The following is a 12,852-nucleotide window of genomic DNA, read 5'->3' on the forward strand; positions in this document are numbered from 1 at the left end:
CCGGTAATACACAACAAAATCAGCCATAATAGCTCAATAATTTTGATCAAGCTAGGTATGCAATGGTTAATAACCAATTTTCATTGCATAAGTTGTATAAAACTCTAAATTTCAGAAATGTAAACTGATTGTTGCTGGAAAAAAACAAAAAATTGATTGTTGCTGAATAAAATAACTCATAGTATATAAGAGTGTAATTGGATATAGGAGAGTATAGCGTAAATCAATAACTTAATTAATGAAATAAATAATCTTTACAATCACAACATAGTTTGAGCGAACGTATTAGAAAAGTAAAAAAAAAATGATTATAATTAAAATTTTCTGCTTGTGTGTTTCACTTTTTTGGTGTGATGAGCTCTGGTGAATGAGCAGTATTTATAGATTTATAAGGAAATCCTAGGGTTGTAGGTGACTGATTAGCAATATATGGAATATGCGAGTAATATACCAATGATTAAGAATATTCAATATTGGTTTCCATTTGCTATTAATTATATGATTTCCAGTTTTCATATAATGTAAATCGAAGATGTAATTAAGATATTCTAGTTTCTATAATCTTAAAATATTGAATGTTGTTTGATTTGTTTAATTAGCAGTGAAGATCGAGATAATTTTGGGAACAAAGATATGGAAAGATTATCCTGATTTATGCTTTATTTAGGATACTATTATGGTTCTTAGAATCACAAAATATTCCTTTTTTAAAGATTATTTGTTAAGATCGAATCTCGGTAATTAAGGAAATATCCGAATTTTTGGTAATTAAAATTTATGGTTTTCATTTAAATACCTTAAAGGAAAATGAAATCAGAGTGTTTGCCTATAACGAATAACTCTGTTTGGGATCTTAAATAACTAATCTTGAATGAAATAATATACTGGATCCGAAATAGATTATTCTAGAGTACAAACAGATCCGTGGGTTTTTTTCCTTCTGTAGTCGGATATTTTAGGATCCGCGTCCTGACCCATATTTTTTTAAATTATCGACCGAGGGTATTTTTGTCATTTAAAGAAATCGAAACTATAGGTTATTTGATTAAATTTTTTGATTCTCTAATCATTTTTAATGAAAAACCTACCAAAACCAAGTCATGGTCCATTTTGAATCTAGAGAGTACTTCTGCTTTAATAGTATAGATTCGCTTTTTAGAATTCCCAATTTTGTGTAGTTCTTAAAGATTATGAAACGTTGGATAAATTGTTTAGTCAATCTTTTACCAAAAAAATAAAAATTGTTAGTGAAGAGTCAAGAACTACTGTATTCAAATGCAGAAGAGTAGAATGAATACAAGTCACTGAAAGAAAACTTGTCGCACAAGAAACAAGTATTAAACGTTGCCGTCCGATATCATCATCATTATCCTATAAAATATCAGGTTATATTCACTGGTCGGATCATATGATTGGACGGGCAGGAATAATATTTTTTTAGAGTGAGTTTTGTCAAGTTATTCGGCAGCAATATCATTCTCCCAATATACCATTGTTGTCCCCATCTCGATTCAATCTTCTTGCTTCTCAAGTTTTTCTGAACCTACATCTCCAAACGTATCTGCAATAGCAGACGCAGCCTCAACTTTGTGGTTAGAGGGTCAGTGCGTGTGGTACTTAGTAGAGGTCCAAAGGAGCAGTCTTAGTAGAGCTTATTCTTGACATGATTTTGGAGACATTTCTTGCAAAAGCTTCGATTTTTCTGATAAAACTGTAAATAAAAGCGTTGAGTGTTTAGTTAGATTACCCGCAAGTTCTCTCTCCATTACAGATATGAGATATTAGTAACATTTAGCATTATCCCAAAGTCTATTGTTTTTTTTTTTTCAAAGTTCAAAAAAGTTCAAACCATAAGTCTTTAACTTATATAAGTTCCAAAAAACATATAACTGACGTTATTTACATTTACACACTACTGATAACGTTTCTGATAAAGGTATGAAACTGTTAATTTCGCTAAACCACAGCCAAAATTTGAGTTCTATTCTTCACCGTTGATATTGCTTACCTGTACGTCATCCGACGGATCGTGCACCTCAGAAAGCAATATTGATGGGCCTAAAAAGAATCAGAAAAGGCCCATTAAAGCTGTTAACTATATCAAGAATCCCACATCGTTTAGCTGAAGAGACAGAGCTGTGTTTAAGTAAGGCTAGAGTCGAGTATATGATTGTCCCTTCGGGGACATCCGATAAAATTGGAACGATACAGAGAAGATTAGCATGGCCCCTGCGCAAGGATGACACGCACAAATCGAGAAATGGTCCAAATTTTTTTTCCCCCTCAATTGTCTAATGATGAAACCCTATACAAATCTCTGTTGTTGTAGGCTTTGATTTGATGTTCGTTCGTTTTCGAATGTGTGTGTTACAACTCTTATGCTCTTCTCGCAAACAAATTAGAGTTTTCAATTTTTGCTGTTGACGTTCTTAACTTCTAATGTTCTTTGTTAAACGGTTTTGTTCCCATCTGTTCTAGTTAAAGCTGAAAACTCTTATGCAGGCATTGGTTGTTTTCGAAGGACCAATACACTTAAGTTTTTTATTAACGAATAATGAGTTAAACTCTATGCATGTCTTCGTCCTCAATTCACCTTTAAGTCACTACATTTGATTCAGTTTACGAGTAAACACGTTTTATTGCGGTTGGTGCATTGGTATTTTTGTTCTCTTAGCTATTGTGTCCATTTCCTTTTCAGGTTTTGAAGGCTACGAGTTTCTGAAATTTTGGTAGTCCTCTCGACCCCTTGAATTGGTTTTAGTCAATTTTTAGCAATGTCCTGTGTTGTGTGTACAAAAAAGTTCAAGACTTTAATACTAGTCAGTTGTTAAAGGTACAATTTTTTCTTTATCTATTTTCATAAATTTTCTGCACCTGTCTGAGTCAATTTCATTCATTGGATGGGAATAGGGTTTTAAGGAATGTGGTCATGTGGAAATTGAACTAGAAAGCTGGGTCAATTCATTCGTTTGGGAAGATATTAACCCCTTGCATTGGTTTTATTTTTAGTCAATCCTTTTAGCCGTGTCCTGTGTTTATGTGTACCAAAAAAAAGATAAAGACTACGAATGCTGGTTAACATCTCTTTTCTGAAATTTTATGCACCTGTCTGAATCAATTCATTCGTTTGGATGGGAATAGGGTTTTAGCCTTGTAGGGAATGAGGTAAATGTATAGAAAGCTGGTTTGGATCAAAGACACAAGAGGGAGGTTGAAGAGACATGTTTAGTGTTTAGGTTTACAGAGACATTTGATGTTCACCGTTTCTAGAAAGTTTTGGCAATTTTACTGTTTGTTTCTTATGTGGTGTGGATCAAGCCTACTTTAGCAAAAGATACGTTGCCTCCAATCTCATTTGATTTTGGAAAAGGACTTGGTCAGAAGTTTATATACAACCATCAAAAGGTGGATGGTCAAAAAAAAAATTTTCCCCAAAATCCCCAAATTTTGATGAACCCTAGAGAATCCAATAATGTTCGTTGTTGCAGAGTTTTGTTGTTCTTTAGTCCAATGGATTTGCTTCCATTTCTGGTAAGTTTTTTCGAACTCCTATGCTTTCTAACTTGCATTGGTCGTTCTGCTTGTGTTAGTTTTATCTTGATGCTTAGAAGAGTGAGACTTTAAGCATTATCTTTGTTCTCAGTTCGGTTCTTCAACTCGATTATGTCATTACATTTGATTAAGTGTAGGACTTAAGTAACAAGCTCTTTTCCTTTTCGGCTGGTGCATTGGTTTTTGATCATTGGATCAACTTTAAAATTGATTTACTATTACTTTGCAACTAGGTCTCAGCAAATAGATTTATAGTATATATAGTCTTGTAATAAGCATCAAATGGTATTAATTTTGAGGGTTTCGCCTATCCGTTTTCCATGTAATTTGATCTTGATGTTCAATTTAGCTTCCCTTTTAATTTCTTCATTTTTATTGCACTAAACAAAGCTCCCATAAACCCCATTTGAGCATGAATCTATATCTTTTCTTGGAACTGTACTACTCACACCTAGAAAATATATGATCTCTTTCTAGTTTAAATTAACTATTTCACACCACCATGAATTCTATTTTTAGTATAGCAATAGTAATTATTAAAAATATATATTGTTGGCAACATTATATTTATATGAAAAACTGATGTCAGTGAAAGTGATTGAAGACCCGAAACTTGTAAGCCACGTTCGGAGTTTGATTCGTTTGTGTGGTGGAGCGGCTTTTTCTCGGTCTCGTATTAACAGAGAATATCATCACTTCACAAAATATTAGTATATGGTTACAACAATAATATACATTATTACTATGATTGTCTACTTAGTTTGCATGTTTTATACGTGTATACCCTGTGATCAGAGTTTGAGATTAACACATCAAACTGTTCGTTAATTTATTTTTATTTTATATCGACAACTAATTGGAGGAAACTTCGGAACAAGTAAAATATTATTTTATTCTTCTTATCATTCCTATAAACAGAGCTAACGAAAGAAGCTTATAAGACAACTTCTCATCGGCTTTATCGCTTACGATTGAATCAAAAGCAACAAAAGAAATACAAAATGAAATTTGAGCTTATCTTCGTACCGTATCCTGTTATAGGTCATCTCAGATCAACTGTGGAGATGGCGAAGCTACTAGTGGAGCGAGAAACTCGCCTCTCTATCTCCGTTATCATCCTTCCTCTTCTTTCAGTTGACGATATCAGTACTTCCGCTTATATCTCAGCCCTCGTCGCCGCATCCAACGACCGCCTTCACTACGAAGTGATCTCCTGCGAAGATCAAACAACCACTGAGTTACATGTCGAGAACCACATCCCGAGGGTGAAACGTGCCGTTGCAAAACTCGTCGATGGCTATTCAAGGCTACCGGACTTGCCTAGGCTCGCTGGTTTAGTCGTGGACATGTTCTGTACCTCGGTGATAGACGTGGCTAACGAGTTTGGTGTTCCGTGTTACTTGTTTTACACCTCGAACGTTGGGGTTCTCGCACTTGGACTTCACGTCCAGATGTTGTACGATAAAAAGGAATACAATGCCACCGAAACTGATTTTGAAGACTCGGAAGCCTTGTTGGACGTTCCGAGTTTGTCTCGTCCTTATCCTGTGAAGTGTCTTCCTTACGGTTTGGGAACGAAAGAGTGGCTTCCTATGTTTGTAAACCAAGCGAGAAGGTTCCGGGAGATGAAAGGCTTTTTGGTAAACACTTTTGCTGAGCTTGAACCTTATGCGTTGGAGTCTCTCCTCTCGAGTGGTGATACTCCTCGTGCTTACACAGTGGGACCAATATTGCATCTCGAGAACCATGTTGGCAGTTCCAAAGAAGAGAAAAGTTCGGAGATGTTACGGTGGCTTGACGAGCAACCACCTAGGTCGGTAGTGTTCCTCTGTTTCGGAAGCATAGGAGGCTTTCGTGAGGAACAAGCAAGAGAAATCGCTATCGCCCTTGAGCGAAGTGGTCACCGTTTCTTGTGGTCTCTCCGCCGTGCATCTCCCGATATAGAAAAGGAACTTCCCGGAGAATTCAAGAATCTTGAAGAGATTCTCCCGGAAGGATTCTTTGACCGGACAAAGGATATAGGAAAGGTGATTGGATGGGCGCCGCAGGTGGCCGTGCTAGCTAAGCCGGCGATCGGAGGTTTTGTCACTCACGGCGGGTGGAACTCGATCCTCGAGAGTCTTTGGTTCGGTGTTCCGATGGCACCATGGCCGTTATACGCAGAGCAAAAATTCAACGCTTTCATGATGGTCGAGGAGCTTGGTTTGGCGGTGAGGATAAGAAAGTATTGGCGAGGCGATCAGTTAGTGGGAGCTGCGACGGTCATGGTGACGGCAGAGGAGATAGAGAGAGGAATCAGATGTCTGATGGAGCAGGATAGTAACGTGAGGAAGAGAGTGATGGAGATGAGTGAGAAGTGTCACGTGGCGTTATCGGATGGTGGATCGTCTCAATCTGCTTTGAAATTATTTTTCCAAGACGTTACGAAGAATGTTGTTTGATAAAAGTTGAAACTAGCTAATAAACCGGAGCATGCAACGCTCTTGGGAATGGCAATGTGGCATGTCTCTTACGTGTGTTGCATTTATTTTAATGATCATGAGATAATAATACCAAATCTTTCAATATTGGGTCGAAAACTTTATATACTGAAATAAGAATATACTACATGATATTATAGATTTTTTGGAAATTTACATGAATGATTATAGCTATTATTAAAATTAGAGTTATATCGTAACTCGGTCAAAGCATATAAACTAATATTCCAATAATAAATTATGTGATTCGTTTCAATAGTTATATTAATAATAATACTAATAATTAAATATTTCAAAATAAAGGTACAAATACTCTCCAATGTGCAAGTTGTATAAAAGGTTCTAGAAGAGGTTTGAAAAAGTATATGTAGCAGAGATGCATCATTTGTCTTATGTGGCAGCTTGAGTGTTGTGGTGGGTGATTAAAATGATTGGCACTTGTAAAAAAGTGTTTTTTTCTGTCTCTATAAAATACACGTTATTTTATCAAAACATAAAAACACAAGTTCATAACCCGATAAATGAAATTCATTTTACAATTTGTATATTCTCTACTAAAAAAAATAATACTATGGTGTCAAAAAAAAAATCCTCATTTTAATAAATGGAAGTACACAACATTATTTGGTAGACTATATAATTTTAATAGTCGGTTACAAATAGTTTATAAAGATGTTATACAAAAAGTGATATATTAATTGGTTACAAATAGGTAATACAAAAATTGATATATTAACTGGTTATAATTTTAATATGGTAGGTGCAACGTTAATTCATTTTCAGAAGATTTTAGGAATTAATCAGTTGCTTCCAAAAATCTTAAAAAGAATATTCTTAATTGGTTTAGACCAAAATATATTCTCCAAAGATTTTATTGCTACATCATGTTCTTTCCAAAAACAATAAAACACAATATTAACCAACTTACTAAAGAGTATAAAAAAATTAGTAGATTAAGACATGTACTAGAGCATTAACAATATTATTTTAAAGTATAAAATATACAATATTTTGTATAAAATAAAATTTAACCAGTGTTATAGCACGGGTACTTATCTAGAATCATTAACAATATAAAACTTACAAAATCTGTGTCTTTTTTTCAAGCCATATTTAGCATATTATTTTATTGCATAATGTTTTCTCCAAAAAACTTTTAAAAACAATCATATAATAATATTTTATATAAAAATTACAATATAAATAAAATGAATTTTAACCCGTGCTCTAGTACGGATCTTAATCTAGTTTACTACTCCCTCTGTTCCACAAAGAATTTCATTTTACATTTCCAATGAGTGTTTTAATGCTAAATTTTCTTTTTTGCCCCTAAACGGAAAGCTATTTTTATTGAATTTAGATCATTAATCACTTATTAAATAGGGTAAATATGTATAATTCAAACTTTTCTTAATTTATGTGAAATATGTCAAATGACACTTTTTGTGAAATAGACACTTTTTATGAAATAGAAAGAGTATATTAAATTTAGAACATCATATGTGTTTATTTTGATCTCGCAATTAGTAAAAACGAATGTAGATGATATATAAATTTTATATTTGACCAATTGACTAGTTCAACTCAACTAAAAACAACCATAGTACCGAAGTGACGTTCAATAAGTGGAGAAACTCATTTTGATTTTACATATGACGACAATGATATCTACTCACTACTGACCATATCCATCAAAAATCAAAAAGTCTTAAAAAGTTGAAACCATAGAAATTACTAAATTAGTGACTTATTCGGCTCAAACAATAGTGCTAAACATAAGAAGCCAAAACTCGTTACTATTTAATTAGTAGAGCTTCATCATCTCGATGACTCAGACAAAGCACAAAAAAAAAAAAAAGAGGAGACAGAAGAAGAAAAAAAATAATCATGAAAGTTGAGCTTGTCTTCATCCCTTTTATTGGAACCGGTCATCTCAGATCAGCCGTGGAGATGGCGAAGCTATAATTTGGGATCTTGATCACCATGTCCGTACAAGTCAACGTCCGTACAAGTCAACGACCGTTCTCTCTCATCGGGCCAACCATACCATCTCGTGTAGAAGCCCACTTGAAGTCTTCTAAGGCTTGTATGAGACAACCAAGTCTCTAGATCCTTCTCCTACCGACCGTTGGAGTTTGTGTGCAAGTGGGAAGATATTTCAACTCACAAGTCACATGTTATGTTAAGAAGGAAGGATGTCACTTTCAGTCATGTAAAGCGTGTATAGGATCCCATAGGAATATGCTGTTTACTTTGTCTATAATTAGGATGTATCTAGGTTCTTTTTCAAGTAAGAAGTTTGATTCTTCTTCTATACTCTCTCTCTTACACTTCCATACTCTCTTCTACTCTCTCGTGCGAACACTCTCAAACTCACTCGATCTCTACACTCTCTCGTTTCTAAACTTACATGGTATCAGAGCCTTGTGGTTCCTCTCGTTAAACTCTTCATTCACTCTACTTTCTTCCGCAACTCGTTCATTCAATCTCTTGAGTTTTTTTTTTTTCTTTAACCGTTGGGTAAACTTATTGACCATTGGACAAAACTCCATGGAAAGCACCAAAACCTTGGTTGTTCCAGTTACTCTCAAAGGAGAGAACTATTTGTTGTGGGCAAGGACCACAAAGACGGCGCTATGTGGCCGAGGGCTTTGGACCCATGTGACAACAAGTGAAGCTCCGAAGGGCGAGCCGACTGAAGACGGCAAAGTTGTGGCCACAAGTGGTGAAGAAAAGTGGTTTCAAGAAGACCAAAGTGTTCTCGCCATCATACAAAACTCTCTCGATGCTCCAATACTCGAGGCCTACTCGTATTGTGAAACGGCCAAGGATCTATGGGATACCTTGCAAAACGTCTTTGGTAACACTACCAATTTAAGCCGAGTCTTTGAGATCAAGAGAGCCATCAACAACCTAAGCCAAGAAGACATGGAGTTCACCAAACACTTTGGGAAGTTTAGGTCCCTTTGGGCTGAGCTTGAGATGCTTAGGCCAGCGACTCTTGATCCGGCAATCTTGAATGAGAGGCGTGAACAAGACAAGGTGTTCGGCCTCCTCCTTACGCTGAATCCATCTTACAACGATCTTATCAAGCATATCTTGAGGTCGGACAAGCTTCCCAGCCTGGAGGAAGTGTGTAGTCAGATTCAAAAGGAGCATGGTTCCATGGGGTTGTTTGGTAACAAGGGGGAGCTTGTAACCGCCAACCAAGCTGATGTAGCGACCGCAAACAAGGGCTACTATCGAGGAGATAACAAGAAAGAACCAGTGTGTCACCACTGCAAGAAGCCGGGCCATTTCAAGAATGAGTGTTGGATTCTCCACCCACACCTCCGAGTAAACCGACCAATGAACCACCGTGGAGCACCAAGAGCTCATCAAGCGAGTGTGGAGCCATTGGTTGCTGAACTGAACCCTCGAGCTCCGGATATGAATGGAACTGCCCTGGCTGCCTCGTCGGACCTCGTGAGGAAGTCTGATCTTGATGCGCTCATTAAGGCACTCAAAGAAAATTCCGGTAACTCTTATCTTGCCTTGAATCAAACTAAACCGCTCATAGTTGATTCCGGTGCTTCTCACCACATGATTAGTGATTCTAGGTTAATGAGTGATATTAAACCGGCTAGTGGTAATGTTGTGATAGCAAATGGTGAGAAAGTGCCAGTTAAAGGCATTGGAAACTTGAAATTATTTGATAAAGATACTAAAGCGTTCTATATGCCAAATTTTACTTCCAACTTGCTATCAGTTAAGAGAGCCACTACTGATTTGAATTGTTATGCAATATTTGGTCCTAACAAGGTTCATTTTCAGGATATTGAGACAAGTAAGGTCCTTGGTCAAGGAGGTTCCAAGGGTGATCTCTATATGCTTGAGGACTTGAATTTATCTGCTTCTTGTTTTAATTCGGTTGTTGTTAAACCTAGTGATTCTATTTTACATGCTAGGCTAGGACATCCTCACACTAGAGCTTTAGCTTTAATGTTCCCTAATATTTCTTTTCAAAATGATGGGTGTGAGGCTTGTATTCTTGGTAAACATTGCAAGGCTGTTTTTCCTAAATCTATTACTATTTATGAAAAATGTTTTGATTTGGTTCATTCTGATGTTTGGACATCCCCTTGCTTATCTAGAGAAAATCAAAAGTATTTTGTGACTTTTATTGATGAAAAATCAAAATATACTTGGATAACTTTGCTTCCTTCTAAGGATAGAGTTCTTGAAGCTTTTACTAGCTTTCAAAATTATGTTACTAACCACTATCATGCCAAGATTAAAATTTTGAGATCAGATAATGGTGGAGAATACACAAGCCATGCCTTTAAGCAATATCTAGCCGAACATGGAATTCTTCATCAAACTAGCTGTCCATACACACCACAACAAAATGGGGTGGCTGAAAGGAAGAATAGGCATCTCATGGAGGTAGCAAGGTCCATGATGTTCCATACAAGAGTTCCAAAACGCTTTTGGGGAGATGCCGTGCTCACAGCTTGTTATCTTATCAACCGCACACCAACAAAAATACTCAACGACTTGTCTCCATTTGAGGTATTGAACAATGAAAAGCCTAACTTTGATCATTTACGAGTATTTGGTTGTGTTTGCTATGTGTTGCGACCAGGTGAACTAAGAGACAAGCTTGATGCTAAGAGTACTAAGGCAATGTTTATCGGCTATTCTACAACTCAAAAAGGATATAAGTGCTATGACTCGGAGACAAGAAGAGTTCTTGTGTCTCGTGATGTCAAGTTTGTGGAGTCACAAGGATTTTATGATGAGAAGAACTGGGATGAACTTCGCAATCTCTCGACCTCTTCTTCCGATCGGACACGCAACCTCCGGGTGATCCTTGAGAGGCTAGGTATTGAGAATGATCGGATCACCAACGCGCCGGCCAGTCAAGCATCACCAGAACAACCTGAGCCATTCCCTGAGCCCGACCTTGATCCACCCACTTCTCATACCAACGACGAAACTGAGTTGCCCACGGATTCGACCGAACTACCCGGAGACAACAATGATGTGCCATCCGAGGAACCGGCTGAGCAGCTTGAAGAAATTATTACACTAGGCAGAGCTAGCTCAGAGGCGGGAACTATAGTTCCTCTTCGACGTAGCCAACGTCTCAAGTTTCCCCCATCTAACTGGAAGAACACTAGAGTGTACTACAACAACATGGTCGTCGCACACCCAATTCAAGCTGTATGCACGCTGGCACACTTTCCGATGGAACATCAAGTGTTCCTTGGCCAAATTGACCAGCATTGGGTTCCCAAGACATATGATGAGGCCAAGGACCACAAGGTGTGGCGAGACGCAGTTGATGCCGAGAACACGGCCATGGTGCAAAATCACACATGGGACGAATCAGACTTACCCAAGGGCAAGAAGGCTGTGACGTCTCGGTATATCTTCACTATCAAGTATAAGAGCAATGGGGAGATTGAACGCTACAAGGCCAGACTTGTAGCTCGTGGTTTTACGCAAACGTATGGGGAGGATTACAAAGATACGTTTGCTCCGGTGGCCAAATTACACACAGTTCGAGTTGTTCTCTCCTTGGCCACAAACTTGGATTGGGATCTATGGCAAATGGATGTGAAGAATGCGTTCTTGCAAGGAGAACTTGAAGATGAGGTCTACATGCGGCCACCGCCTGGTCTAGAGGACACCATAGGCCCGGGAAAGGTGCTGAAGCTCAACAAGGCAATATATGGCCTTAAACAATCGCCTAGAGCATGGTACCACAAGTTGAGCACAACCTTACTTGGGAAAGGTTTTCGCAAATCAGAATCGGATCATACTCTCTTCACACTACCAAGTGACAAAGGTATAGTGGTCATTCTAGTATATGTTGATGATATCATCATATCTGGAAGTGACAAGGTAGGTATTCAAGAAGCTAAAGAGTTTCTTAAGTCAGTTTTTGATATTAAAGACCTTGGAGAACTTAAGTATTTTCTTGGTATAGAAGTGTATAGGTCTGATGAAGGATTGTTTTTATCACAAAGAAAGTATGCTCTTGACCTCTTAAGTGAAGCAGGAAAACTTGGATCAAAAGCAGTGACCACACCTCTTGAAGAAAACTACAAGACAGCCGGAAAGGGGGAGCCTCCATTCGAAGATGTCACGCGATATAGGCGTCTAGTGGGTAAGCTCATATATTTAACTATCACTAGGCCTGATCTTTGTTTTGCTGTGAACCAGGTAAGCCAACACATGCAAAACCCAACTAGACACCACTGGAACATGGTGAACCGAATCCTTAAGTACATCAAGGGAGCTCCGGGACAAGGCATATGGATGGGAAGGAACAAGAGCACCGAGTTGATAGGATATTGTGACGCTGATTACGCCGGAGACCATGGGGATCGTCGCTCAACCACCGGATACTGCACGTTCTTGGGAGGAAACTTAGTCACATGGAAGAGCAAGAAACAAAAGGTTGTCTCGTTATCTAGTGCGGAGTCCGAGTATAGAGCCATGAGGAAGTTAACAACCGAGCTCATGTGGCTTAAGGCACTATTGAAGGATCTTGGAGTTGAATCATCAAAGCCTATCACTATGCATTGTGATAACGAAGCAGCCATCCACATAGCCACCAATTCCGTGTTTCACGAGAGAACAAAACACATAGAGGTCGATTGCCACAAGGTGCGAGAGCAGATTCAGCTAGGCGTCACACTCCCATGTCATACAGACAGCAAAGAGCAACTAGCCGACATTTTCACAAAGGCGGCCAGCCCACAAGTGTGCGAATACATTCACCCTCGGCTAGGACTCATGGACCTCACCAAACCTTGAGATCCTACGCTCT

General features: G+C 37.9%; 1 protein-coding gene across 1 annotated transcript; it reads left to right on the plus strand.

The window, feature by feature from the left end:
- LOC104715235 (UDP-glycosyltransferase 71B8) lies at positions 4,449-6,119 on the plus strand. Its single transcript, XM_010432661.2, has one exon. It carries the CDS (start codon positions 4,554-4,556, stop codon positions 5,991-5,993), a length of 1,440 nt encoding a protein of 479 aa, XP_010430963.1. The 5' UTR covers positions 4,449-4,553; the 3' UTR covers positions 5,994-6,119.

This window comes from Camelina sativa, chromosome 2 (genome assembly GCF_000633955.1).
Source record: "Camelina sativa cultivar DH55 chromosome 2, Cs, whole genome shotgun sequence".
NCBI lineage: Eukaryota > Viridiplantae > Streptophyta > Magnoliopsida > Brassicales > Brassicaceae > Camelina > Camelina sativa.

What these genes read in the sequence shown, in the direction of transcription:
- LOC104715235 (XM_010432661.2), top strand. Translation starts at nt 4,554, where the DNA reads ATGAAATTTGAGCTTATCTTCGTACCGTATCCTGTTATAGGTCATCTC.